This window comes from Mastomys coucha, unplaced genomic scaffold, assembly GCF_008632895.1.
Source record: "Mastomys coucha isolate ucsf_1 unplaced genomic scaffold, UCSF_Mcou_1 pScaffold21, whole genome shotgun sequence".
In the NCBI taxonomy this organism is placed as follows: domain Eukaryota; kingdom Metazoa; phylum Chordata; class Mammalia; order Rodentia; family Muridae; genus Mastomys; species Mastomys coucha.
The window spans coordinates 124,268,586-124,295,232 of NW_022196904.1; the positions used below are offsets into that span (position 1 = coordinate 124,268,586).

General features: G+C 44.8%; 1 protein-coding gene and 1 non-coding gene across 3 annotated transcripts in view; one reads left to right on the forward strand and one right to left on the reverse strand.

Moving 5' to 3' along the window:
• The window catches only part of Dock1 (dedicator of cytokinesis 1), a 506,850-nt gene that overhangs the window by 438,943 nt on the left and 41,260 nt on the right, over positions 1-26,647 (forward strand). For both annotated transcript variants that reach the window (XM_031388636.1, XM_031388635.1), the window contains exons 34-38: positions 2,320-2,405; positions 2,590-2,746; positions 7,397-7,437; positions 9,106-9,196; positions 12,699-12,818. In XM_031388636.1, coding sequence (XP_031244496.1) covers positions 2,320-2,405; positions 2,590-2,746; positions 7,397-7,437; positions 9,106-9,196; positions 12,699-12,818 — 495 coding nt within the window. The remainder of the gene's footprint in view (positions 1-2,319; positions 2,406-2,589; positions 2,747-7,396; positions 7,438-9,105; positions 9,197-12,698; positions 12,819-26,647) is intronic.
• LOC116104364 lies at positions 26,064-26,193 on the reverse strand. The gene has a single exon (XR_004123867.1). It is a non-coding gene; the product is annotated as a small nucleolar RNA SNORA17 (small nucleolar RNA).

Here is a 26,647-nt window from a genome sequence, read left to right on the forward strand (position 1 = left end):
CAGTATCTTCTGAGTGAGGAACAATTTTAAATGTTTCTATGTATGTTTGCCTGTGTTAGAGTAAGTTTTGCTTCTCTGAATGCTCTGTGCCTTCCCAGTGATAGTCCTCTTACACGTACATTTGAGTACTACATCTTTTATGTCTCAACTACTTGTTGTCAATCACACATGCTTGCTACTCCCATGATCTTTGACATCCCAGTCTGGCTTTCCCTTAAAAGATGAGAGTGCCTTGAAATGCTATCTAGGGGCTAAATTTCAAGAGATCTCCCTTGTGTTAGAGTCCAAAGTGAGTGGCCATTTGAAGGAATCCTTTCTGTAAAGAAGAGAGTCATTGTGAGCTAGTAGCAAAAGGTGGCCATTTCACAGCGAACATATTTTCCTTGAGACTCCATGTTGAAAAAGGAAAAAAGCCAAGTCAATCTCTTCTTTCAATGGAACCATCTCTGCTTCAAAAAGCCTTGGACTTCTTAAGCCTGACCATCAGAAAGTGGTATTTATCTGGGAGGAGAATGTGAGGGGGTCAGAGAGACTGAGGAGATCATAAAGGCCAAGGTTGCTGGGAGGCTGCCAAGCCCTTAGTGCTGAGCAAGAAGCACCCCACTCTCCCACCCTAACTTAGTTTGTGCAGCGGGATGAAAGTGAGGCTGAAAGTGAGGCTCTGAGTACTGTGTCATAATAGAGACAGGAGAGCCTGTGCCAGCTCGGAGGCTCTTCCATGGGTCCTGCTTCCTTCTTCTCCAGAGCCTACCATTACCTGCCACTGCCACTGCCACTGCCACAGTAGCAAGTCCCATGCCCCATGTCAGTGTGCTATGTCTGGTGGTGTGGCTAAACCATGTCACCACTTGGCTGGACAAAGCCCAGCGAGCCAGTTGTTTCGGTACTAACCAGCCCACTCTTTGCTGACATACTGAGCTCTCCTGAGCTCTGTCTCCTTGAGGAGACAGTTACTTGCATCCCTAGGTATAGATCACTTGCCTGACATACAAGAAACCCTGGGTTCAACCCTCAGCACTCCATAAAATCTGATATAGTGACACCTATCTGTAATCCCAGCACTTGGGAGGTAGATGCCGGAGGGTCAGAAGTACTTCCTTGATTATATACTGACTTGAGATTTTGTATTCATAACATGACAGTCACCAAACAAATTTATCATGCGTATGGGGCAACATATTCATTTCATGAGGTCAACTGTCTCAGGCTTACCTCCAAGCCTCAATATGGCAGTCATTAAGAGAGGAGGCGGACTCTCCCTTGGCTGTCATTCTCATAAGAACCTTGTCATCATAGGGGACCTGGGGATTGCTGCTGAGAACTGGGTCTTTAAATGGTTCCTGGAGTCCCTCACATCTATGCTATAGTGTTCTTGCTTCTGGGCTCTGAGTTCAGTTGCTCATTTCCCTCTTGCTCACCTCCAGTTGTTCAGAGTGTGGGTGTCTCCATCTTTATAAGAACCTATGCTCTCCTATCCTCTCCTACCCCAGGTTTGGTAACATCAGGATTCTCTTTGACATGGGTGTCATCTGGTTATCAGAGAAGAAATGGGGAGACATACTTGGTATTATGAAGGTGTTTTATTTCCAATCCAATCGTCCTTAGAAACATCCTGGGAATTTCTCAACCCCAAGAATTTAGAGGGTTTTTTTGTTTTTTTTTGTTTGTTTGTTTGTTTGTTTTTTGTTTTTGTTTTTTTTTTTTTTTTTTTTTTTTTTTAGAGATATAATCAGTTAACTCTGATATTCACAATGTCCAGCTCTAGGGAGTATATAGGGTGGACCATCTAAAGATGACTGCTAATGTCTGCTTCTGGACTCTTCTGCTTTGCTTCCAATAATCTTGTTTGAAGTGGAGATCTGTCACAGAGTGGCAGTGAAGTGGTCCCGTGGATTTTCAGATTGCCCAGAACACTAACCTAGCAAATGAGATGCTACCTACTCCTTCCCAGGAATCGACACCCTATTCCACTTACTGCTTGTCTGCAGAGATAAAGTTGGCTACCTCTTTCCATTACGCTTTGATTCTGTCTCCTACAACGGGCTTGACTTTCCTTCTGTGGCTCTTATTCCTGCTACTGAAGTACATGCATTCTGGCACCATTAACCAGGTGAGGAAGCAAAGGTTCTCTCTGAGGCTGAGAGTCATTGGATGTCTATAAGGGCTCAGAGACAGCATCTCTGAAATGAAATCATGTTTCAAAAACAGAGGGTAACCACCCAACAGTGACCACAAAGACATAAATGTGACTGAGACCCACATCGTCAAAATGGAATATCTGCCATGTTAATTATTTACACTTCCTCTGTTTAATTATAGTTTGAAAATGAGATCATCACTAAGCTGGATCATGAAGTAGAAGGAGGCAGAGGAGACGAGCAATACAAAGTGTTATTTGATAAAATGTAAGTGTTGATTCACGGTGGGATTTATGTCAGGAGAGAGACGGAGAGACTTGTAATTAGACTACAATGAACTTTGTAGCCCAGAAATAATTAAAATGTGTTAATAATGGGAAATATTTTAAACGGTGCCTCAAGTTTCTTTCTTGGAGTGTGATTAACAAGGTGTATGTAATTATTTTTTCAGCCTCCTGGAGCACTGCAGGAAGCATAAATACCTCGCCAAGACAGGAGAAACTTTTGTGAAGCTCGTGGTGCGGTTGATGGAGAGGCTCCTGGACTACAGGACCATCATGCATGACGAAAACAAAGACAATCGTATGAGCTGCACCGTCAACGTGCTGGTGAGCGAAACCTTAATTAAACCTTCTATCTTCGCAGCATGCTGCATGCAAATAGAGCCAGGGCAGTGAGGAGCCCAGAGGACAGCTGGCCTTAGAACACTCCACAGCACAGCATAGCTTCCCCCTTTCCCTGGTGGGGGTGGGGAGTCCTCTCTGGTTCTGGGAAGGAAGGACAGAGAATTACCCGCATATCTGCTCTCAGCCTGGCTGAGAGCTTGGCTCCCTTCTGAATGTTTCAGAATGTCTCTGCTGCAGCTGAGGGTGGCAAGCCATCTAGTTTCATAACCAAGGTTGCACCTTGTGAATTCCAGATACCATGACTCTCCCTTTATTAGATCAGAGTCATGTACTATAGTGAGTGTCCTGAATGGTAGCATTCCAAAGATATATTTATCCTTTGTCCTCAGAATATGACCCTTTTTGGAAAAAGGCCAAAAAGCTTTTTGGAGCTCATCTCCAGATGAGACCCAGATAGCTCAGTTGGTAAAGTGCTTGCCTTTCTACCCTGAAGACCTGAGTTCAGTCCTCTAAAACATACATAAAAATAACCCGAGCATGGTGGCTCATAATCCCAGCACTGGTGAAGCAAAGACAGTAGGAAAGTTGTATTCCTGGGTCTCAGTGGGCAGTGAGCGCATGCCACTTGGTAAGCTCTAGGTCAATGAAAGACTCCATCTCCAAAATACAAAAACAGAAAACAAGCTGAGGAATAACTGACAGCTTAGCTCATCCTCTTACTTACACTCACACATGCACACACACATGCTCACACACATGCTCATGCTCACACATACATGTGAGTGCACGCATACATGCACACTGAAGCTTGAGATGAGATTAGCCTAGGGTGCCTAGCTAGATGAGGGCTAAATCTATTCAAAAGAGTTCTTATACAAGGGAAAAGCAGAAGCTGGGTGTAGCAGTGTAGTTAAAGAATAGAGGCATGAAGATCATGAGAGTTCAAGGCCAGCCTCAGCTATATAGCATATTTGAGACCAGCGTGGGCTGCATAAGACCCTTGTCTCAGTGCACCACCCCCAAAAAGGAAAGCAGACATAGACACAGAAGAGAAGCCAGGTGAACAGGGGACAGCAATTAGAGTAAAGAATACAGCATCCACAGAACTCCAGGAATCTCTAGATGCTACAAGGGTTGAGGAATGAATCTCCCCTAGAGCCTTCACAGAGATTGCATGAGGCCCTAACAGACACCTTGACTTTAGAAACTTAGGACTATGAGGGTGTCTTTGTGTTGCTTGAAGCCCCTCAGTTTACCGTCACTTATGAGAGCACCACAGGACACTAGTGCAGGACAGCACAGATGGAGGGTGGCAAAATGAATTTAGTTATGCCTGACCTTGCATGTTCCTACTTTGACTAATACGCTGTTAGGTCTGTGGATACCATTCCTGCTTAAGGTGCATCTGGAAAGAGCAGGAAGGCCAGGGTGCTTTTAGGAAGCTTGATGGCACACAAGTTCAAGCCAAGGCCAACCTCCAGCCTTTCTTTATGAATGTACTCCCCACTCTAGCTTCAGGGCTCTCTGCATTTTTGTGCACTATTGTTCCCATAAGGAACCATAATGGCTGACTCCTGGCCAGGGAGGGCTATGTTCTGCTTCCCACAGCTGTCTTTAGGCAGAAATGTAAGACAGTACTATTCCTACCATGCCTAACTGCCTTCACTATTCTTCCCAGTCACTGGCCTTGAGATACCAGGCCATGACTCAGTGACTGAGTAGCATGTAAGCACTTGGCCTTCACTTCTGTATCTGCCATTTGTGTGACTTCTAAGTACTTTGAGGTCACCAGAATGGACTTTTGTGTCAGGAGGAGTGTGATATAGCATTCATTCTTTATAGAGTTACCAAAGGGGTTGGAGAGATGGCTCTGAGTAATGCCACTTGCTGAGTGAGCATCAGACCCTGAGTTTGTATCCTAGTGTCAATAAAAGCTCAGACAGAATGGCATATGTGGCTGTAACTGCAGCACTGTGAGGGACAGAGGCAGGAGGATCTCTGGGGCTTACTGACCTCCAACATAGTTACAGGTTCAGTGAGAGGTACTGTCCCAATGGGATAGAGAACAACAAAGCTGAGCTTCCTGTAACTCCAACACTCAGGACCCCATCCCCTTTTCTGGCCTCTAAAGACATTCATATATGGGCACAGACATACATAGATTCATATAAATAAATAATAAAGTAAATATTTAAAAAAAAAGAAAGGAAGGAAGAAAATTCTGAGATATTTGAATAAGAAAGATTAACAGAAATGATCACTTTACTCTTTGCTTCTCTTAGCATCAATGTAGTCTCTGTCTTGCCATGGGGAACATCTCCTGAAAGTTGTGGTACAACACAGCCCGTCTGCTGTCTGGGCAAGCTGTTAAGACGTATGACAAACATTCTGGTAGCGAGTTTCTCCTTCCATAAATATGGGAGCCTATGATGTCTGTCAGTTGTGGAAAGAGCTTGGGAATCACCTCTCCTTTAACAACAAAGGAAAAAAGTGAATAAACGAAAAGACAAACACTTCTCCTAACATGCTAGACTAACAAGTTCTCCTGCAGTTGTGGAAGCAAAAACATGTACCAAATCACAGCTGCTGGAGCTCAAATCCAGGATAGTAGAAACACCGTCTTCTCGGCATAAAATAGCCATCCTAGAAACAGAGCATACTTTGAGGGACAGGGAAGCCATTGGAGCCAGACATAGACATGACAGGGGGGGTTCACAGATATTGGCCCAGGCATTTCAAGTAACTGTGGGGACTGAGGAGATGGTTCAGTCAGTAAAGAGTTTAAGGACATGAACTGGAATTAAAACCCTGGGCACAAGAGAGGCTTCTGGGACATCAATAAGGGGAGGTGGGAAGAAAGGACTTTCCTTGCTCTGAATCGTCTGTTAAGTCTCAAACTGGAGCTGGAATGCCCTCCTTGCTGCTGCCCTCATAGGAACCAGGGCTTGTTCAAATGTGCGGTGCAGCTCCAGGTAAAATGGGTTCTTCAGTACAGAACCCTGCTTGCTGTCCGGATAGTCTTTCTTTCAGAGACTGGCCTTTTTGATTCATGAGGCTGAAGATTCCTTGTGTATATGCCTATACAATGTTGATGTTTGCCAGCTCCCTGGGGCACTCATGGTAGAGTTAAAAGAACATTCTTAGATGCTAAATTTCATGATGAGGGGCTCTCTAGGCCCCATTCCTTCCTAAGGAGTTATTGGCAGATGGTAGCTGTTGGGGAAGGGAGAATCATTCTTAAAAATAAGTTAGTTTGAAAGAAAAAGAATGACTATGTGGGTCCTCACTGAGTTCCTGGGCTCCAGCAGATGGCCTTTCTTCCATGCATATGTGACAGCATTAATTAGTTTAATGTGTTATCTCTAAAAACCATAAGACTTGAAGTTAGGAGGAGGACATTTTGGGGAGAGTCCAAGGGGGGAAATGGTCATTGGATATGATAATGTTCCCTTGTATGCAAGTATGAAATTCTCAAGAAAAACAAAAACTAATATAGAAAATAAAATGACTCTCATGCTTCCATCCTACAGACCCATGTGAATTGACTCCTGTGCCTCTGTAGTGTCCTATGCATGACCTGAGGTATAGAAAGTAGTCCACTGGGAGAAGAGATGTCACTAGGAAGGAAGGGTAAGGCAGGGTCTCATGGTGTCACTCACACTGGTTTGAGAGTCTCTATATAGCCCATGCTGGCCCAAACTAGTGATTCTTCTGCCTCAGCCTCCCAGTGCTGCCATATACATGTACACTGCTATGTGTGACTCTGGGATAAATGCTGAGTCAGATGATATTTTGAAGTTGTGTAGAAATAGCCCACTTACTGGAAATCGTAAACTAACTTTTCTCCACCAGGGTTTTTGCACAAGGGGCTTTCTCCTTTCAGATTTTCTTCCTTCCTTCCTTCCTTCCTTCCTTCCTTCCTTCTTCCTTCCTTCCTTCCTTCTTTCCTTCCTTCTTTTTTTAAGTGAATATCCATTTTTCTTATATAGTTTAGAGGACCTCTCTCTAGCACAATGGGTTTTCTTCAGGAAACATTATAGGTCCATGAAGGTGGGACTCTGCTTCAACAGCACTAACAGTGGCCCCTTGGGTAGCAGTCAGTGTGGCAGGGTTATGTAACTAATGTCTCTTTGCCTTTAAATACACATGGCCAGTGGTGTGGGATGTGTGAGGACAAGAGTGTCCCCATGCTTCTCCATCTCTCACACAGGCTGGCCCCAGCATGCTGAAGTCATATTGATGATGCCTTTCCTTCCTCCCAGTAGTGGACTGCCTATTCAAATGAGACTGGCTACAGTGAGAGATTGTATTTTCAGTCAGAACCGTGTTCTTACTGAAGATGGGTGACTTTCAAATGACCGATATAGGTTTAGTCCTCAAGGGTCTAAAGTGTTTGAGATGTGATCCTTACAAAAGCAAAAGTCAGGACTAGTGTTAGATGCTCAGAGCTCAGGTGAACTGAGAGATCTACTCTACACACACTAGGTCCACTGAGTGTGTCAACCATAACAGAACCATGGATTTGCAGTGATGAGTTGTTTTAAGTTTTCTTTTGCTTTGTATTTGCTTTGTATTGTGTTGTATAATGGAGTCAGTTTTTTTTTTAAACAATGCCATGGTTTAATTTTTCAGAATTTCTACAAAGAAATTGAAAGAGAAGAGATGTATATAAGGTAGGTGTATGTCTGTGTGTGCACTGTGATCTCTCAGATCCATATAAAGTAGGTATGTGCCTTATTGGCTTACACCCTGTGTATGTGTTCTAATCACTATGTGTTGTATATAAGGCATGTTTGCTGAGCTGACCCTGCACCCTGCGTGTACCTTGCAATCACTGTGGGATGCATATAAAATATGTAATATGCTGAGCTGACCAGTGCCTTGTGTGTGAGTTATAATCATTTTACATGTTTATAAGGTATGTATGTGCCAAGCTGGCCAACACCCTCTCTGTACATATTGGTCCTCTATTAAGTCATGTGATCAAATAAATGAGAAACATGGTGATAAACTTTCCAGAAGTAAACAGTATAATTTTACAGTCTGTTCTTATTTAACTAGTAACTTATTCCCCCATGACTATATCTTTCTCTCACAAAAATGAGAAATGTTTTGTGTGGCCAGCTGGACTTGATTCTTTATTTACTTTTAAGACATACCAGGGGAGCTGGGCAGTGGTGGCACATGCCTTTAATCCCAGCACTTGGGAGACAGAGACAGGAGGTTTTCTGAGTTTGAGGCCAGCCTAGTCTACAGAGTGGGTTCCAGGACAACCAGGGCTGCACAGTGAAATCCTGCCTGGAAAAACCAATATATATATATTGGTTTTATATATACACACACACACACACACACACACACACACACACACATATATATATATATATATATATATATATTGTATATACATACATACATACATACATACATACACAGGAGACATAGTCCTTTGGTGGAGCACTTGCCTAGACTAGCTTGGGGAGGACCTAGGTTTAATCCCCAGCATCACTGCACTTGATTAGAGTGACACACTATATTTCACTCAATGACTTTTCAGGTTATGTGACCCCTAATGAGCAAGGTGACAGACCACCTTAATGAATGAAGTTAGCTTGTCACCTGTGTGAAAGAAAGCTTGACTGTATGATAACTACACAGAGTGTTCTTGCTTCATTTTGGGTTTCTTATTTTTTTCACTTTTTCTTTTAAAACATACCACATGAATATAATAAACTTAGGAAACAACCAGCCTCTTTGATCCAAAATGTGTCTAGCTGTAGAGTAAAGAGCATCCCTTTCTTCCTACAGCACAGACTTCCTTTTGATCAAGTCTGCTGTCATTGCTCCTGCCTTTTTTTTTTTTGTCTTGTGGATTTAGATCTTTATGGATTTCTGTGTATATGCATTTTGACTCAAGAGAAATGCACAATCTAGATTGTCTAATCTCATTTCAAATGTTTGAGGAATGTAACTGGAAAAGATGAAAGAAATAAGGAACCCTGCAATGAAATTCTTACCTTTATATATTATCTACATTTTTTCCTACAAAGATGACTTAAAATTATATATCTGTATATGTATATGCCAACATATACTTTTATTTATATGTGTATGATATATATATCTGTATGCATATATATATTATTATTATTATTGCATTTATTTTTATCAGTTCTTTTTGTGATTTCTACACCAATAGTTTTCAGGGCATTATGAAGTATGAACATAGTAAAAAGAAAGTATATCCATGAGTTACTGTTGAATGTCAAATTTAGCACCTACAGTCCTCAACACAAATTACCTTGTGAGTCTTTAAGAATGTAGCCCTATTTCATCGCCAGGTACTTGTATAAGCTCTGTGACCTGCACAAAGAGTGTGACAACTACACAGAGGCGGCCTACACCTTGCTTCTGCACGCGAAGCTTCTAAAGGTAATAAAAATCACCGTATATGTCTATGCAGCTCTTCTTATAAAGTCTGACTTTATTTCAAATTTTCCTTTTCCATGACAAATTTTAGTAAACCACTGGCATATGATTTTATGGATATGGGCTACAGTCAGTGATAGAAACAAAAATATCCAAGTGTTCTAATTGCAGACCTGGCCCAGCTGAATGCCAATCTAACTAGGTGTCAAGTTTGCAAACCTTCAGTGGGCTGTGAAGCGGCTGAGTCAGAGGATGTACAGTGCCTCACTTAGGCCAACAGGCCTGAGTATGGATGGAGAACAACATCAATGATTAGGAATGACCCTGGTAGAACAGCCGAGAGGAAGGATAGGTCATCATCCTCATCCTCGCAGAAGGAGGAAGCAGATCCAGATGTTTCTGCAGAGCTGCTATGCTGAGTGTTTCAGTGTTGTCTGTTCTAGTCTCTATAGCATGTTGCTAATGAGCAATGCTATGAGCACTTTCAACTCCAAGTGATTCCTGTACACCCCAGCATGCTCTAAGACACTGGCCTTTTGCTTATGCTGATGGCTTGTGTTTTCTCTGGTGTCCATTTCTAGAATAGGTAGTAATACAAAGTAGATCCTCATAAAATAACTAGACTAGGTGAGTAGACAGATGCATGGGTGGATTAATGAGTAAATAGATGGGTGGGGGAAGAGAGAGGGGTAGAGGCATGGATGGTTTGGATGTTGAATGATGGATGGGGAAGAATTGGTGGGTAATCAATAGATGGGTGGATGGATGGAAGGATGGATGGATGGATGGATGAAGGTTGTGAAGATGCATGAGTAGGAGGTGAATGTGCATAGACAGGTGAAGAGATGGAGAAACTTCTATGCAACTTCAAGTTTTATATTTTAGAATCTTAACCAGTCTTTGATTATCTTTCTCATGACACCCTTGTTTTAAAAAAAAAAAAAATCATAAAATTCTACATGAGATAAACAAGAACCATTAGAGTATTTAGTCAATGACTCTTGTTTCCAAATCTAGGTTGACCTCCCAGACAGCAAAAGTAGAGTGAGAGGTAAACCCACAAGAGAAAATTACATTAAAATATGTGTTAGGAGATGTGTATTAAATCATGAGAGTCAAGGAAGATGGTGTTCCAGAGTTAAACCCAGACTCCTTCTGTCTCAGCGCATGCGCGCGTGCGCGCACACACACACACACACACACACACACACACACACACACACACACACACATACTCTCACATACACACACAACTCTGTGGTATTTGCCTTTGCCTGAAATGAACAAGGTCCTGGCAGACAGAAGGCAAAGAGCTGACTTACTCTTGCTTCCCTTCTACAATCCTGAATGTTGGATGCCTAAGAACCTCTCCTATCTTCAGCCATCTGAAGCTTTCCCAAGGAGTATCATCTTCAAAGATAGAGATTTCGTGCCATGCCCCTGGAAGCAGCCATTTCCTTTGTAAAGTCCAATGTCTGTATTTATTAGAAATCCAAATGTCAGGAACAGGATATTTTTACAAAATGTGAAGATCTTGTTATTCACACCAGGGAAATTAAAACAGCTTGGCAGACTGCTCACACTCTATAATATAAACTTTATAAGTCTGTATGGATGTAAAATGTGTGTATGTGTGTGTGTGTGTATATGTGTGTGTGTGTGTGTATGTGTAAGCATACCATTTGCTTAATCTTTGGATATATTGAAGACAGATGGGTTTGTCACAGACTCTGTGATAGTCTGTTCCATAGCCTAGATCAATAGGCTCAATTGCATTATCTCTTCCACTGGGCTCCAAATTTTCCAATTAAATGGTAAATGAAACATAATCTGCCTCCATATTTCTTATACTGTTACATTTTGTGATTTTTTTTTCCTAAATATTTGATATTATTATCAATGTGAATTCATGCTGGTCAATCAACTTACTAAACAAAATGGCTTGTATTCCTGTATCTATGGACTATAAAGGTCCTTAAATGCCATCTTCTTTTTTTACTGTTTTGAGTGTTTATTTTAGCAGTGAATTTACTCATCTGTAGACTTACCATAGGAAGTGCAGGGAACTTCCCCATCCAGATTCAATATGGAACTTTTATGATCTGAACTCATGCAATAAGCCTTAACCATGTAGTCCTTACTTGTCAGTCACCCAAGTGTGACATTTGCATCCACAGCTGCCAGTTGTGTTACACGGACTTAGTTTATGGAGCTTCTCAGTTCTGCTTGCAGATGGGATCTGCAAGGCCATCTTTAATTTGAGCATCTGTGGACCATATAAAAGTCTCTCTGCTCCCAGGAATAGGGAGCCCTCATGCTGACAGTTCAGCTTGGGATAGCCCAAAGCTCTTGACTTTAGGAAGGATGTGTGCCTGGAAGCAAGCATCTGATGGCTTCTCACTACCTTCAGTGGAACCTAACTCTCCACTTCTCCGTGCCAGTCCATTTGGCCCTGTGTTCTATGTCCTAGCACCACCAAGGCCCCCATTCCTTGCCCTGCTCTCTTTGTCATGCCCCTAACAAGTGTCATCATAGCTGGTCCTGTGGTTTAACTATCTCACAGATAGTTAACTATCTCATTAGGCTGTCCCATGCTCTCACTCGCATTTGTTTGGGAAATAATGGCCTAGAAGTCAGTTGATTCATTGTAAGACCCTCCCTGCCCTTCTTTAACAGAGGGTCACATTACACCTCACAGATATATTCAAGAAGCTCATTCCTGCAGTACCCTGAGCCTCCCAGGCCACCCTAGGCTAAGGCACACCTCACACTCTTAGAAGCCTATGGGATCTTCTTCAGGGATATTATATCCCATGATGCATTTGTGTGATAGGTGGCTCAGAGCTCCAGTAGGTGAGGCTCCTGATACACCTTGACCCACAGGCACATGGAAGGACCTCAAGAAACATCAGCTCATTGTTACTAAAGCCCATACCGACAATGGTTTGTTAAGTCAATACTGAGGAGTTTCATGTTTTGCTGGTCAAATAGCCTTAGCTTCCACTCTGCTATCTTTTCAGTTCACACAAAAATTGGCCAGTATTTCTACAAATACTGACAGAACCTGTGCTAGGCAATGGGCCTATAGCTGGTAGTACAGAGGTACCTCTCCATCCAGTTCCCTTCTGAATGACCTGTGATCCACATACATTGTCTGTTATGGTTTTGAGTAACTTCTGGCCAAGGAGAGAGCTCTCATTGCCCACTAAGAATGGTCACCAATCACTTGCTTAGAGCATACACTGGCTGCCAGGAAGCTATTTGCAAGCTTGGGAGCCCAAGCTTTGCAGGGATTTTCTACTGGGCAAGTCTGGCTCTGCCTTCCCATCTGTCCTTCTCATTAGGCCCTTTAGGGACAGGTAGCCCTGGCATTCCCAGGCCCGAGCATTCTGGTGACAGCGGCCCTGGGTCCCTGGCATCACACTCAATGCCTGTCTTAGTGCTCAGTGATATTATTGAACAAGCCCCTCCCTCAGTATTATTCATTCTTTGTTTTTTTCAACAGTGGTCAGAGGATGTGTGTGCAGCTCACCTCACTCAGAGGGATGGGTTCCAGGCAACAACACAGGGACAGCTGAAAGAGCAGCTCTACCAAGAAATCATCCACTACTTTGACAAAGGCAAGGTAAGACATTCACTGTTCCTTGGTCTCTTTCATGCATTCCCTGCAGCACTTGAAACATAATTCTTAACGCATCATGTTTGCAGAACCAAAAATGTATTACATATTGTGTATGGAAGTATTATATGTATGTTCCTCTGGCTTGTATTTATAAGAAACCTTTTTATTTAAAAAAAAAAAATCAATAGCTCTTTTAGGTGTTCTGTGGATAGTAGGGCCTGAAGACATCTGACTATTTTGATAGCTCTTACTTGAGGAACCAAGTCTGGAAGAGTGGCTTGGACATGTCTGTGTGCTTGGAGCTGGTATATTCCTTTGGCATCTTCTATTTTCCTGTTGTCACTGAAAAATTAACCCTGTGTCAAGACGGGCTTTGTTCCACCTTGGCAGTTTGTAGATTAATTGGCTTAAGCAAAATGATATATTCAGGTGACTTCTTCTAAGGGAAAGCTGCCATCATTTTAATCAACCGTCTTACACTTCGTCACTGTCCTTGTGATTAGATGTGTAGTCACTATAAAATCTAGCCACTCTGCCTTAAGAAATCCATAAAACCAAGGTGACTTCCAAGCTCCTTCTGGGGTTCCATTGAATTTTTTAGTCATGCCAAGGCTATTTGTGTTACTCCAGCAGGATCTCAAAGGGAGCTGGTGTTTTATTTCCTACCATGGTTGTTGGTCCAGAAGGCTTTGAACAGTAGAAACATCAACTTTCGATGCTGGAGCTCTTAGCCTGGAATGCATGTATAGTGGAGCCCAGGGTCTCTCTGGAGGCCTTACGGGACCACATGCTTTATGAGTGTCGCTTATGGCAGTCATGGTGGGCAGTCGTTGGTACTTGTGGACCCATCACCCCATTGTCTGGGTCTTCCCCATGCTTACAGTGTGCCTGTGTCTATACTCCTTCCCCTATGAGGACACCAGGCACTGGCCTGTCAGGGAGCCCCACCCTGCCCCATAGAACTCAACTATGTCTAAAGGGTCTATTTCTACACAAAGCTCTCACTCACAGATGCCAAGGCCTCAGACTACACGTGTCTTTCTGTAAATGCATTTCTACCCACAGCAGCCTGAGTTGTGCAGAAGGACCTTCCCCCTTGGGTGTTATTCACAGAACCAAACCTAATTAAAAGTAACTGTTTAGTAGACTCTTCCGTGAGCACAAGTTCAGGATTCTGAAGTCACCCTAAGTCTTCTTTCTGCATTGTGCATGTGTGTGTGGCTGAGAATTGAACCCAAGCCTCACACATGCTAAGCAAGTGCTTTGGGCCCCATTCCTTCTGTTAACCTGTTCATTTCAAAACACCAAGCAGTTGGCTAAGCTGACTTTGAACTTGGGATCCTCCTTGCCTCAGCACTCTTGGCAGCTAGGATAACAGGCCTATCCCACCTGTCATTCTTTGTTTGTTTGTTTTCGAGACAGGGTTTCTCTGTCCTGGAACTCACTTTGTAGACCAGGCTGGCCTTGAACTCAGAAATTCGCCTGCCTCTACCTGCCAAGTGCTGGGATTAAAGGCATGCGCCAGCACTGCCTGGCATCATCTGTCATTCTTAACACAGGGAAAGGTCCAAATTCTCTACCCAGGCCACTTGGAAGGTAGATTCTTCTTGACCCTGTAGTAGTCTAGCAGGATGTTAAGGAGTGAGGCTTTCACCATTGGGCTCCCCATTGCTTTTGTGGCTTTGTAGTATGCTGGGGAACCAGGTGCTGTGAAGCACAGGTAGAGTTCCCAGTCAGGAAACCGAAGGAAAACAAGGGTCCACCGAGTCTGAGGAGCATGTGACTCCGTGGGCAGCCAGAAGCAGGGTCTCATGAACAGCACATCTCTAAAGGGCCTTAGATCCTGCAGTTTCTCTGGCTTCATCTCCCTCTCTTTCCCCCCCCCCTCCCCACCTTATTCTGTTTCTGCCACACTTGTTGAAGTCCGGAATATACCTAAAAACTATCTATTGTTCGCCACACACCCCACTGCTCTCTCTTCTCCATCTCAACCTAAGTAGCATCTCTTCCTCACCTCTGAGCCACCCTCTGTCTTTCTTTGGAGTCTTAATTTGCTACAGGAAGTTTACAAACGTGCTTCTGTAGTGACTGACCCAAGAGGCTGTGAGCACTAGAAACAGAAGCTTCACTTGTTTCTTCTCCCAGCATGCCAAATGCTCAGAACAGTGCCTGCCGCCTGCTGGAGGCTCACTGAGGGGTAGCAGCTAGATGACCTAACAAATGAATGCTCCCCATTTATCAGCACTTCCTGCCATGAGAGTGGCTCATTTTCAGTAGGAATGAGGCAGAAGACAGTAAGGTTTTGTTTTGTTTTGTTTCGTCTTGTTTTTTTAATGAAAGATAACCTGTTAACTTTTTCTATACAATAGTTCATCTTTAAAAAGAATCACATGAAGGGGCAAAAATGAATGCAGTCAGTTTAGAATGTTGGTATCCAACCTTAATCTGCAAGGACATTTGGCTATCATGAGTGAGACCCAGTGTCACTAGAAATGTCATGGCTGAGTCTGGGCATGTGGAGCTAGCTGAGTTTCCCATAATGCACAGCCTGTCCCCAGCACAGAGAACATCCAGCCCAGAATGTCAATAGTACTGAGGTTGGAAAGCCTGCTTAAAAAGAGAAAGAAAGAAAGAAAGAAAGAAAGAAAGAAAGAAAGAAAGAAAGAAAGAAAGAAAGAAAGAAAGAAAGAGAGAGAGAGGAAGAATCCATGTGACAAAATAGTATAGACAAAAAAGGAAAGCCAGTAGAAGGCCTGTCCTCAGATGTCCCTGTGTTGTGGAAACGGAAAGAAGACCATGGTGACATGATCCATTGGCTGACTTTGAGTCAGAGAGAGCTTGGGAGGGCTGTGTTCCCAGCTGCCATTCCAGTTGTATTGATAAAACAACAAGATTGGAAAGCCATTTCAGAGTGCCTGTGACATTTCCACCGGAATGTTAAAAAGGAACCAGTCTGCCCATCTACACGAGTCTACAACACAGGTGCTGGGGAGAACTCCAGAGCATAGGGCAAGCAGTGCCTGCATAATGAGCTGGCAGCCAAGGGGATATCTTCATATCAGCAAGCAGGATGTGTCCTATGAAGCCATTATCTTTTATTCAGCCTAGGATGGGCCAGAACATTCTGGAGTTTTGACCTGAAACTCTCCAGAGTTCCAAACAACACTGGTCCACTTCTGCTCAGACTAGTGGCCATCTCCCTCAATAAGGCCCAGGAAGGCTGAATGTCTGCTCAGGTAGATGCAGCCCAAGAACAAATAGGGGAGAGTAGCTCCCCTGAACTGCTTCTATTCTTGTCTTCTGCTGAAGCAAGCCACATGATCATTCAGACCCTCCAGGGCTGGGCAAGGGCCTAGGAAGACAGAACAGCATGAGAGGAACCTATTTCCATCATGCACCACAACTTTTGATCAGGGTGAGTTCTAGATACTTGTATTCTCAGCACATAAAGCAGTTAATCTCTCTCTCTCTCTGTCTCTGTCTCTGTCTCTGTCTCTGTCTCTGTCTCTCTCTCTCTCTCTCTCTCTCTCTCTCTCTCTGTGTGTGTGTGTGTGTGTGTGTGTGTGTGTGTGTGTTTGCGTGTGTGCACATGCGCAAACATCCGGACCCATGTAGAAACCCCCAGGAGTGTCCTCTATTACTGTCCACTTTGAGATGGGGTATCTCCATGACCTGGAGCTCACTGATTGGCTAAACTGAATGGCCAGAGAGCCCCTGGATTCCCCGTCTCTGCCTCTCCAGTACTGGATTTATAGATGTGCAGCATAACACCTAACATTTTTATGAAGGTGTTAGGGATCCAAACACAAGTCTTTATGCTTTTTCAGCAAGCACTTCACCCACTGGGCCATCTTGCCCACACTAGAACTGTTAATCTTCACTTCTTCCAAGTGATACCTGTGTTCTAAGAAAAGTACTACACATCCAATGGTGTGGCTCCTCACAGGTAGAGATATAGAAACTGCTATCTAAGAGGATTTGACTCTGGTGTTCACCCTGGCCTCTCTGTGACTGATTAGCATTCTTCCATTTGAGTGATCCCAGAAGGCAGACCTATATAGGAAAAGTTGCACAATGAGTCCCGGTGTCCTGTGAGGTCATGGGGCAGGGGTGTATCACAGTAGATGCAGACAGTTTGACACGATATTCAAGATTTTGACTCACTTTCATTTAGGAAACAAATCTGTGCTACATGTTAGACTTCATAGTAAGTAGAGAACCAATGTTCTTCATACATATTGGTCTGATTGGTTTTGTTTGTATTGTTTTGTTTTTGTCAACTCTACAGAGGCTAGGTTCATCTGAAAAGAGGGTACCTTAACTGAGAAAATGTCTCCTTGAGATTGGGCTATAGGCAAACCTGTGGTGACAAAACAGAAGCTAAGGAAAAAGGAGAGGCTTTAGCAGGCCACTGTGGTTGTGACTAGTAGCCAAGAAACTCAGCAGCAGGGCTAGGAAGGTGGCCTGTGTATTGTATGCAAACATTTCACCTAGGACCTGCATTGCATCCCCCAGCACACAGATGAAAAGCATGGTACAAGGTTGCACACCTATAATCCCCACAGTGGGAAGAGAATCCCAGGAGGATTCCCTGGCTTCCTGGTCAGCCACTCTAGCAAAATTGGGAAAGCTCCAGTTTCAGTGAGAGATCCTCTATCAAAAACAATAACAAGGTAGAGATCAATAGAGGAAAATTCCTGATGCTGACCCTTGGCTTCTACACACACATATGTGCAGGTGTACTTTCACACACATGTGTATACATGAAATGCAATGTTACTTTGTTGAATGTGTTGACATTTCCTAGAACTTCCCTTATTTGAGTTGAGAATTGTGCCCCTCAGTGGAGCATTTGCCTATGCTGACCAGAACCCACCACCATCAGTTTTTATTTCCTGGGCTTATAAGGACCAGTCTCATTATCTGCTGGAGAGCTGCATTCTTGTCTACCCCAGGGGATGAAAGGCTCCCATTACCAGCCACCCACCAACTCCTCTTAATTCCCACCTCTATGTTCTACTTGATTCTGACTTGGAGCATTGGACTAGTTATTTTGCTCCCTGCTCTGAATAATAACCTGACAAATTAGCAGCAAGGGAAGGGAGCCAGTCCCACATGGTAGAGAAAGCACAGCAGCAGCATAAGATGGCCAGTCATTCTCCATCTACTACACCCATAGTCAGGAAACAGAGGGAAGACAGGAAGTGGGGCTGAGCTACCAAGCCTCAAGGCCCACCTACAGTGATTCACTTTCTCAAACACCATAAAGATTCATCAGCATGCTGACAGAATCCTTATATATAACTGTCTCCTGAGAGCCCCTGCCAGAGCCTTACAAATACAGAAGCGGATGCTCAAAGTCAACCATTGGACTGAGCGGGTCATGGAGTCCCCAATAGAGGAGTTAGAGAAAGGACTGAAGGAGTTGAAGGGGTTTGTAACCCCATAGGAAGAGCAACAATATCAACCAACCAGACCCCCACCCAGAATTCCCAGAGACTAAGCCATCACCTGAGGAGTACACATGGCTCCAGCTGCCTATATAGCAGATGATGGCCTTGTCAAGCATCAATGAGAGATCCTTGGTCCTATGAAGACTCCATAGATGCTCCAGTGTAGGGGAATCAAGGGCAGGGAGGTGGGAGTGGAGGAATACCCTCATAGAAGCAAGGGGAGGGAGGATGGGATAGGGGATTTTCAGGAGGAGGGGAAACAGAAAAGGGGATCACAGTTGAAATGTAAATAAAGAAAATATCAAAAAAAAAAAAAAAGAAGAAATAATTTATCAGCTTTCCAAAAGAGCACCACCATCTGAAGATACATGAGCCAATGGGAGACAGTATTAGTCAGGGTCCTCTACACTAGTGGTCCATGACCCTTTAATACAATTCTCATGTTGCAGTGACCCCAATCATAAAATTATTTCATTGCTACTTTATAATTGTAATTTTGCTACTGTTATTAATTGTAATGTAAATATCTGGTATGTGGCCCCCCAAAGGGGTCTCAACTCACAGGCTAAGAACCACTGGTCTAGACAAACATACCAATAGAATGCATGTATACTACTAGTTGGGGGCTTCTTAGATTGGCTTCAGGATATGTTCAGGGTAGTCCTACAATGCCATTCTCATACCAGAGAGGCTGAGACCTCAGCTCTGCAAACAAGGCTGGATACCTGAAGAACCACTGATCTTCAGTCCACACTGGAAGCCCAGAGAAGCTGGCTCTAATATCGTGGAAGGAATCAGCAGCAGGAGCAACAGAGTAGCTGGGCTCACCAATGAGAATGAAGATCAGTGGAGCAGATGAGCAAAGCTTTCTTTCCTCTATGAACTTGTATCTGGCCTGATATGTTAAGATGGGGGCTTCTCATGCCAATGAAAGCAATCCCTCACAGACATGCCCACAGGTCAACCTGGTGTATAGACCATCAACCTGTGGAGACCAAAGGACAACTTGTAGGAAGAGTTTTGTCCTACTACCATGTAGGTTCCAAGGTCAAACTTCTGTCCTTAAGAGAAGGCAAGGACCTCTACCACAGAGCCATGTCACCACCCCTAAACTGTGTGTTTTTAGAGTAGTTTAGATTTGCTGCAAAACTGAGCAAAGAATTTTCCTTGTCCTTGTTCCTCCGCCCCACACCCCAGCACTTGAGAGTGTTGACACAGTCAGGTTTTTTTGCAACTGAGGCCCCCTCTGACCACTGTTGGAGTAGCAAACACCATGGGATCAAAGATGTTGCCATCAGTGAAGTACTCCATGAAGTTCCTCAGACAGTTGTATGATCTTGCTTCTTGACCCTGCCTCTGAGCCCCAGGAAAGCCTCAAAAGCATCACTCTTCTTCCCCACACATAACACCTCATCAGAAGCATCTCTGCCCCATGATGCTTCCCCCAACGAGTATCCTAGCCATGCATGCTGTTAACATACTCTGTCCTGAGTTTTGCACTAACTTGGCTCCAGCACTGCCCCCAGCACCACATTCACAGTAGAAGTTGCTTAATGGGACAAAGATGGGTCCTTGCAAGAGAAGCGCTGGCCATGACTGTACAGAGTCCTGTTTGTCTGATAAAAGCAGCCACCTTCAGTCTGAGTCAGGTCAGCAGCTTTTTGAGTAGGTGAGCAGACAAAGTCGCAGGGGGCCCTGACACAGATAAGATTTGCCAACAGCACTCATAGCCAGACTCGTGTGAGTGTGTTGTGCAGGCATGCCTATAACCGCTTAAACCTCAAGCAAGTTTGATCTTGCACTTAGAAGTGCATTTTTAATTTTTATTACATTTATTCGCTTGTATGTATATGTGAGTATATACAAACCATAGTAAAACACTTAAATTGTTTTTAATAGTGTGGTAACATGGAAATGCAATGAGACCTCAGTCTCACCAAACCTCGTTTTGAGCAGCGCTCTGGACACAGCTTGCCACTTTTGCCTCTGGCTTTCCTTGCACTTAAGGAAGTCTTCACTCTGTGCTTACTGTGTGGACATGGTGTAATAAACCCTTGGTGTAATAAACCCTTGAGTCGCTGCACTGTTGGGACTTTGGGTGATAACCCGGGGAAGTCAGGCCCATGGCATCCCAGGCAGTGTGACTTGTAACGGTGTTGCTGGCGGGCTAGGAGGAAGGCCCCACTCTCAGGTCCACAGCTGTATCCTGTGTGCTAGGAAGCCTTGACAGACAGAGGGCCTGGGCTGAAGCTGGGATCAAATCTAGGAAAGCCTCCGTCTCTACCTTGTGTCGTGACAGCAGCAAGGCCAACAGGAGTTTTTGTCCCTTGTATTGGGCACATTTACCTGTAAAGTGTGACCTGTTAGTTTTCTGTGTTTCTCCTCTACTAAATCATTCTTCTATTTTTGCTTTTCTTCCGTTCTTTAACGTTTTCGAATGACTTTCAGCCTAGCAGTTAGCATCTTAATCTTTTCCTTTCTCTCCACAAAATGTCATTTCCATTCACTCCCGTTTTCGTTCTCCAACATTTCTTCCTTCCACAGCCCAACAATCATTGCAGACTCCTTTCCCATTCCATTTTTACCCCCACCTGGGCCTCTCCCTGCAAAACCCTCTGTTCGGCTTTATCTGGGAAGCGAGCGTTCTTTTCTGAAGCTGCTCCAAATTGTCTGTCTTATTGTGTTTGGCTGAGGCCTAGTAATTTTCAATAAAGCCCTTAATCCAAGTACTTCACTGAAAATTACCAGGCTTCTCTGTGGAGGATGAGAGTTGAAAATAGCAGCCACACTATTGGGAGAATTTACAGTATGGATGCCTGTCCTACCCAGGTGGCTGCAGCTCTCAGTCTCTCGAGTCCAGACCCTGCCGACCATTAACAATGATAATATGTAATTTACGGCCAGGATGATGCGTGGAGCCCTGCAACTATTTATAATTGGATTTTTCCTTCTTTAGAATAAGATCCCATTGATGAAGTTCACACTTTGCCTTGTGCCATACTTGGGGGTTAAAAAAAAAACAAAACCAAACTCACACAGCCTACATCATCTGTGAGCTGTAAATAGGAGTTTGGAAGTGTGTTTCTTCTCTCTGTGTGTGTGTGTGTGTGTGTGTGTGTGTATGTGTGTGTGTGTGAGAGAGAGAGAGAGAGAGAGAGAGAGAGAGAGTTGGATTTTGTTTCTAAGTTGGGTAACATTGTCACATCCTGTGACATTTCCTTTTAGAAGGCTGTGGGTAGGCCTTGTAGAACCCTGTCATAAATTCATTTTCAGGCTTTGCAAAGTCATGGTATGAGCCAGAGTCTGTCTCATCAGACAGAATCTCTGTGGAAATTCAGGTCTCTTAGGTTCTTTGATATTTAGCACTATTAAATGGAATTAACTTTTGTCAGCGCATTTGAGTCAGGAACAGTGCTGTCACACTTTAGTCTGTAGGGTCACAGAGAAATTTCTCCACTAACAAACCTACTGTGTGGTACAGGCTTCTCTGCACCCAGGATTCATGGCCAGCATCAGAGTTTTCAAAGAGTGGCTAAACAAGGAAGCCTTCCCTGAGCATGTCACACAGGTGGACATAGGTAGACCTATCCATATAAGTGGTTCCTTGTTCAGATTGGAGGACCAGAAGGATGTTCACTGAGTGTGAAGGCCTCCTGCCGGTCCTGGGCCACTTAGTCCCTCTGGTGCAGAGGGACCTCAAGCAGAGTTGTGGCCTCTTCCACAACATTGATCCTCATCTATTAAACACCAGAAAGCTGTGTGGGACTCTGGAAATTCAGGAGGTAATTGAGTGTGACTATTCCCAATAACTGCCAGGGAAAACGGATGAGCAGTAGAAAAATGGCCGAAAGTCAGGCTTCATATAAAACACCTTTGCTAGGGAGCTGTTCACAGCCAGTATGTGGACTAAACCAGAGTTGCCCATGGGAGTCCTGGTGAGTCAGCCATGCTAAGGATGAATGACCTCTCACCCTTAATGACATCTCCCTCATCATCTGCTACTGCCTTGCCATTCTGGGGCGTCTCCATCCCTGTAATCCACATCATGCCTGCCTGTGAGAAATCAATACCTGGTATATTCTCTGCCACTGTGCATGCATACATGCATCTGTGCGTGCATGTGTGTGTGTGTGTGTGTGTGTGTGTGTGTGTGTGTGTGTGTGTGTGTGTGATGTTTTGCTCTTGCTTTTCTCCCATGAGACAAGATCTTCCATGGAACTTAGAGGTAGATAAGCAGTCAGCAAACCCTATTTATTTTCCTACTGGAGTTACATGGCAGGCTTCTCTCTCTCTCTCTCTCTCTCTCTCTCTCTCTCTCTCTCTCTCTCTCTCTCTCTCTCTCTCTCTGCTTGCTTGCTTGCTTGCTAGCTAGCTGGGAATTTGAACTGAGCTCTTCCTGCTTGCACACCCAGTACACTTGGCTGCTGAGCTGTCGCCCAACTCTCATTCCTTACTTTCTCGAAATTGAACACAGTTGTCTTGTTCTGTGGCTACCACCCACTTTCCCTGTGGATCCATCTCCCCAGCCTCCTCGACTGCCACCATCTTGACACTGAGAAAGGTGTTTTACTAGAAAATAAAGTTTTCTAGGTGTGAAGCTTGAAGAAACAGGGAGCTACCGAAACGAGGGAGATGGTAAAGATTACCATCTCAGGAAAGGGGAAGAATTTGTCCTGTGGGGAAGAGGACAGAGGCCAAATGTGCCCGGCGGAGGATAGCTAACAATTCCCCAGATGCCCTAAACTGGATTAAAGACCTCAGATCAGAAAATAAAGTTGTCTGCGAATCCAGGCATTTTCATTTGGGGCTGTTCAAGCCTGCTAAGCCTGTAGCTCTTGTAAGAATGGAACTGAGCCCGGGTTCAGTCACCAAAGGTCAAAGCGATTCTTTCGCTGAGACAATCTAAATCTAGATCATATTGAATCTGCTTCCTCTGTGGTGCTGAAATATTTTTCTCGGCATTCGTGTTGGAAATATGAACTGCCCACACTCCCTGTAGAGCCCTGGTCCAATTAAAAATAGATGAAAATCTGCCCAGTGTGGAATCCTTTAACACAAGTGGAGGGGCATGGAGGGGGGGTAGCTTATGTATTTATAGAAAATCTGATAGAAAACACAACCGCAAGACCTCGGGGTGAGCAAGAAAAGATATTTACTCGAGACCTATATTTCTTTTAAAAACAATTACTTGGCTACGTATCTAAAGTACCTCATCTGTCACTGAGGATCAAGACAGATTAAGCTTTTGCTCAGGAATGAGCAGCTAAGAGAAGGTATATTAGCTTACAGAAACTAAAGAACAATCCGCTAAAGGAGACCTACAAGGAGAGGGAATGTTGCCTTTGGAGTGGAAATATACTAAGGGAGGCATAGGTCACTGGTGCCTAAAAGAAACAGTACAGGGGAGAGTGTTCTTCTGGGAATGTGAGCTCAGGCTCCAGAAGAGGGCATGAAAGGTCTAGAGAGGCAGATGTGGATACACAGAGAATGTGAAATAACATCAGACCAAAGAGAACAGTGTGAAGTGATTCCCTGAGCCAGGGTCCCTGTCTCCTTCTAGACTCCTCTTCAGGCCAGTCTCCCTATTTCTGAAGCCCACAAGGAACTTACTTTTACTTGGCTCTTCAGAGTATTAAAAATCATTAATTCAGAGTCACCTTTTGTTTTTTTTCTCATCAAGAATGCCGGGTGGTATTTGACAGAATGGCACACTCTTGTCATCCCAGAACTTGGGGGGTGAGGCAGAAAAATCAGGAGTTCAAACTCATCCTCTTCTATATAGGGAACTGGAGACTAGCCTGGTACTACATGAGACACTGGTCTCAAAATACCCACAATGGGGGGAAGGGGAATAGTTTATAAAGTAGTAGGTATGAAGAGACTATCTCTGGTGGGTGTAATTGTAGGGATGCCACAGTGTGTCCCATAGTATACCCTTTTGTCCACACCTCTTTGCTTGCAAGTGTTCATTGCAATGACTTGTTGGTCTGGTTTGAGGCCTCTGGCTTCTACTCTATCAATAATGGAAGCTCCCTGGGACTCCTCTCAGATATCCTGTGATTGCCTGTGTCCTGAAGATCCTGTAGTTTTGGATCTGTAGGACCTGCCCCTTCATGCTTTCCATCAGTTCACTGATAGGGTAGATGTTGGGACGGGCCAATTCAAAGCCCTGGATCTGGGCCCGAGAGGTATCTGAGCTGGTCAGCCCCACTGGCTCTCCTGCTCTCATGCCCTCAGGGTCAGCTCGCCAGCAACCTTCTGCATCCAGGGCCAGCTCCACCCTGCTGCCCAGGTGAGGTGCAGGGCCTGCTCTCCTGAGTGTTTGTCACTGGTGAGGGACATGGCCAGTTCTCCTACTCCCATGACCCTGGGAGCAGCTCTCCTGCCTGTCATAACTGGCACAGGATGAGGGAGGGGAGGAGGGCATCTCTCCCTTACCCGAGACACTGACCTGGAAACAAGAGACAGAGCAGGATTTCCTGTGTGCATGCCTTCTGGGCTGGCTCACCTGCAACCCCCACATCCAGAGCCAGCTCTGCTGTACCAGGTGAAGTACAGGCTGCTCTCCTAAATGTTGCAGCAGGTGAGAGACAGGGACAGCTCTCCTGCTCTCATGACCCCAGGGTCAGCTCTCCCACCTGGTAGGTGGCAAGGAGCAAGGGTGAGGGGACATGTCTCCCTTGCCCATGCTTCCCTATGACAGACAAGTTGTGGGGCCAGCTCTCTCAAGCTTATACCCTTGGGGAAGGTCACCAGTGCCCCCACCATCAAGTTGCTGCCCAAATGAGATGCAGGGTCTGCTCTTATGGTCCCATCTGGGCCAACTCTCCCACCTGAGCGTCATCTTCCTCTCTTCCTTGCCCACATCACCACAAGTGAGACAAGTGCTGGGGCCAGCTCTGCCACACTCAAGCCCTTGCAACCAGCACAACCCCTCCCCTCCAAGGGTCAGCTCTACTGTGCTGCCCAGGTGACGTGTGTATGTGCAGCTGGTGACAGGTGGGGCTCTTTCTCCTGCTCTTATGGCCCCAGGGCCTATTTTTCCACTTGCCACAGACAGTGAGGGTCAAGGGAGAGGAGGGTATCTCTTCATCTATGCTACATGAGATATCAATGGTAGGGCCAGCTTTTCCGTGATGCCTAGGTGAGGGGGATGGGGCCAGTTCTACACAGCCCTCAAACATCAACATGTCCCTAGGTGGCAACCTAGATGAGGCACATCTGCCTGGCTCTTGGTATCCCTGCTACTGCATGGCCATAAACCCAGACATGGCCCCCAGTGGAACCACAGGCCAGGAACCCCCATCCCCCATGGTCCCAGATGGCTTTAGTAGCTACTCACATCAGGCTCTTCCTCACTACCCTGGAGTCTCCAGTTCTGCCTCTCTTCATTGTACCCACATCCTTCTGTTTCTCTTTCTCTCCCATTCCTCCACCACTTACTTACTCATCTTAATGGCTCCTGGGGTCTCTGAGTGTCTGGGATTGTCTCAGAAGTAGTCTCAGGAATGCTGTGCTCTGCTCATGCATTATGGTGCTGGGCAGCGATCACCTCAGGATAGTTCCCTGTCTGGGCGCCATGGTGCCGGTCTGGTGTTCACCTTAGGCTTGCACCTTGCCCAATCTGCCCTAGTGGCCCCTTGTGAGAGCCATCTGTCTCAGGCTCACTCCCACCCAGGGCCTGAAGTACCAGGTGGGATTCTTCTAGTCTCTGGCTTTCTCCCCATCCTAGGAGCCTATCTGGGCCTGCGTGGTACCAGGCTAATGGTCATCTCAGGCTCGCTTTTTTTCAGGGAGTGTGAGGCTACTCATCATTACGATGGTCACAGGTCAGAACACTGAGCATAGACATAGCCTCTTTCCTCTCTGCCACCTACTGACGCACATGTGACAGCAGCTGTAACTGCAGCAACTCTAGGGACAGAAGTCCTCATCTTTTTCCAGCAACTAACAGGCAGGAATGAGTAGCTCCCATGAAGATTTGTGCTATGATCTCCTAGGAATGGTAGCACTGTGGAAATATAGAGATATAAGGCTCGGATTACAGTTTGTTAAGAATTGTCTGAACTTTGGCTTCCTCTCAACCTTCAGTTCTGTGTGCTGAGCCTTGAGGAACAGGAGGCGTTGTCCTCAGGTTTCATATGAGTGACACCCAGCCATTGCTCTTGCAGGGAATACAGTCTGAGGAGAAAAGACATCCATATTCCCATTTTAATACATTCAAGAACGTTCTGGGTCACTGAAGCCCAAAGAAGGAGAATGGGCAACAACTGGGATCTCAGGGGAGCTTCTACCTCCAATGTCCCATGCTTCTCAGGCAATCCATCTTTCCCAAGGGGAAGCCAGGCTTACCATCAAACTACTATGTTCAAAAGTTTA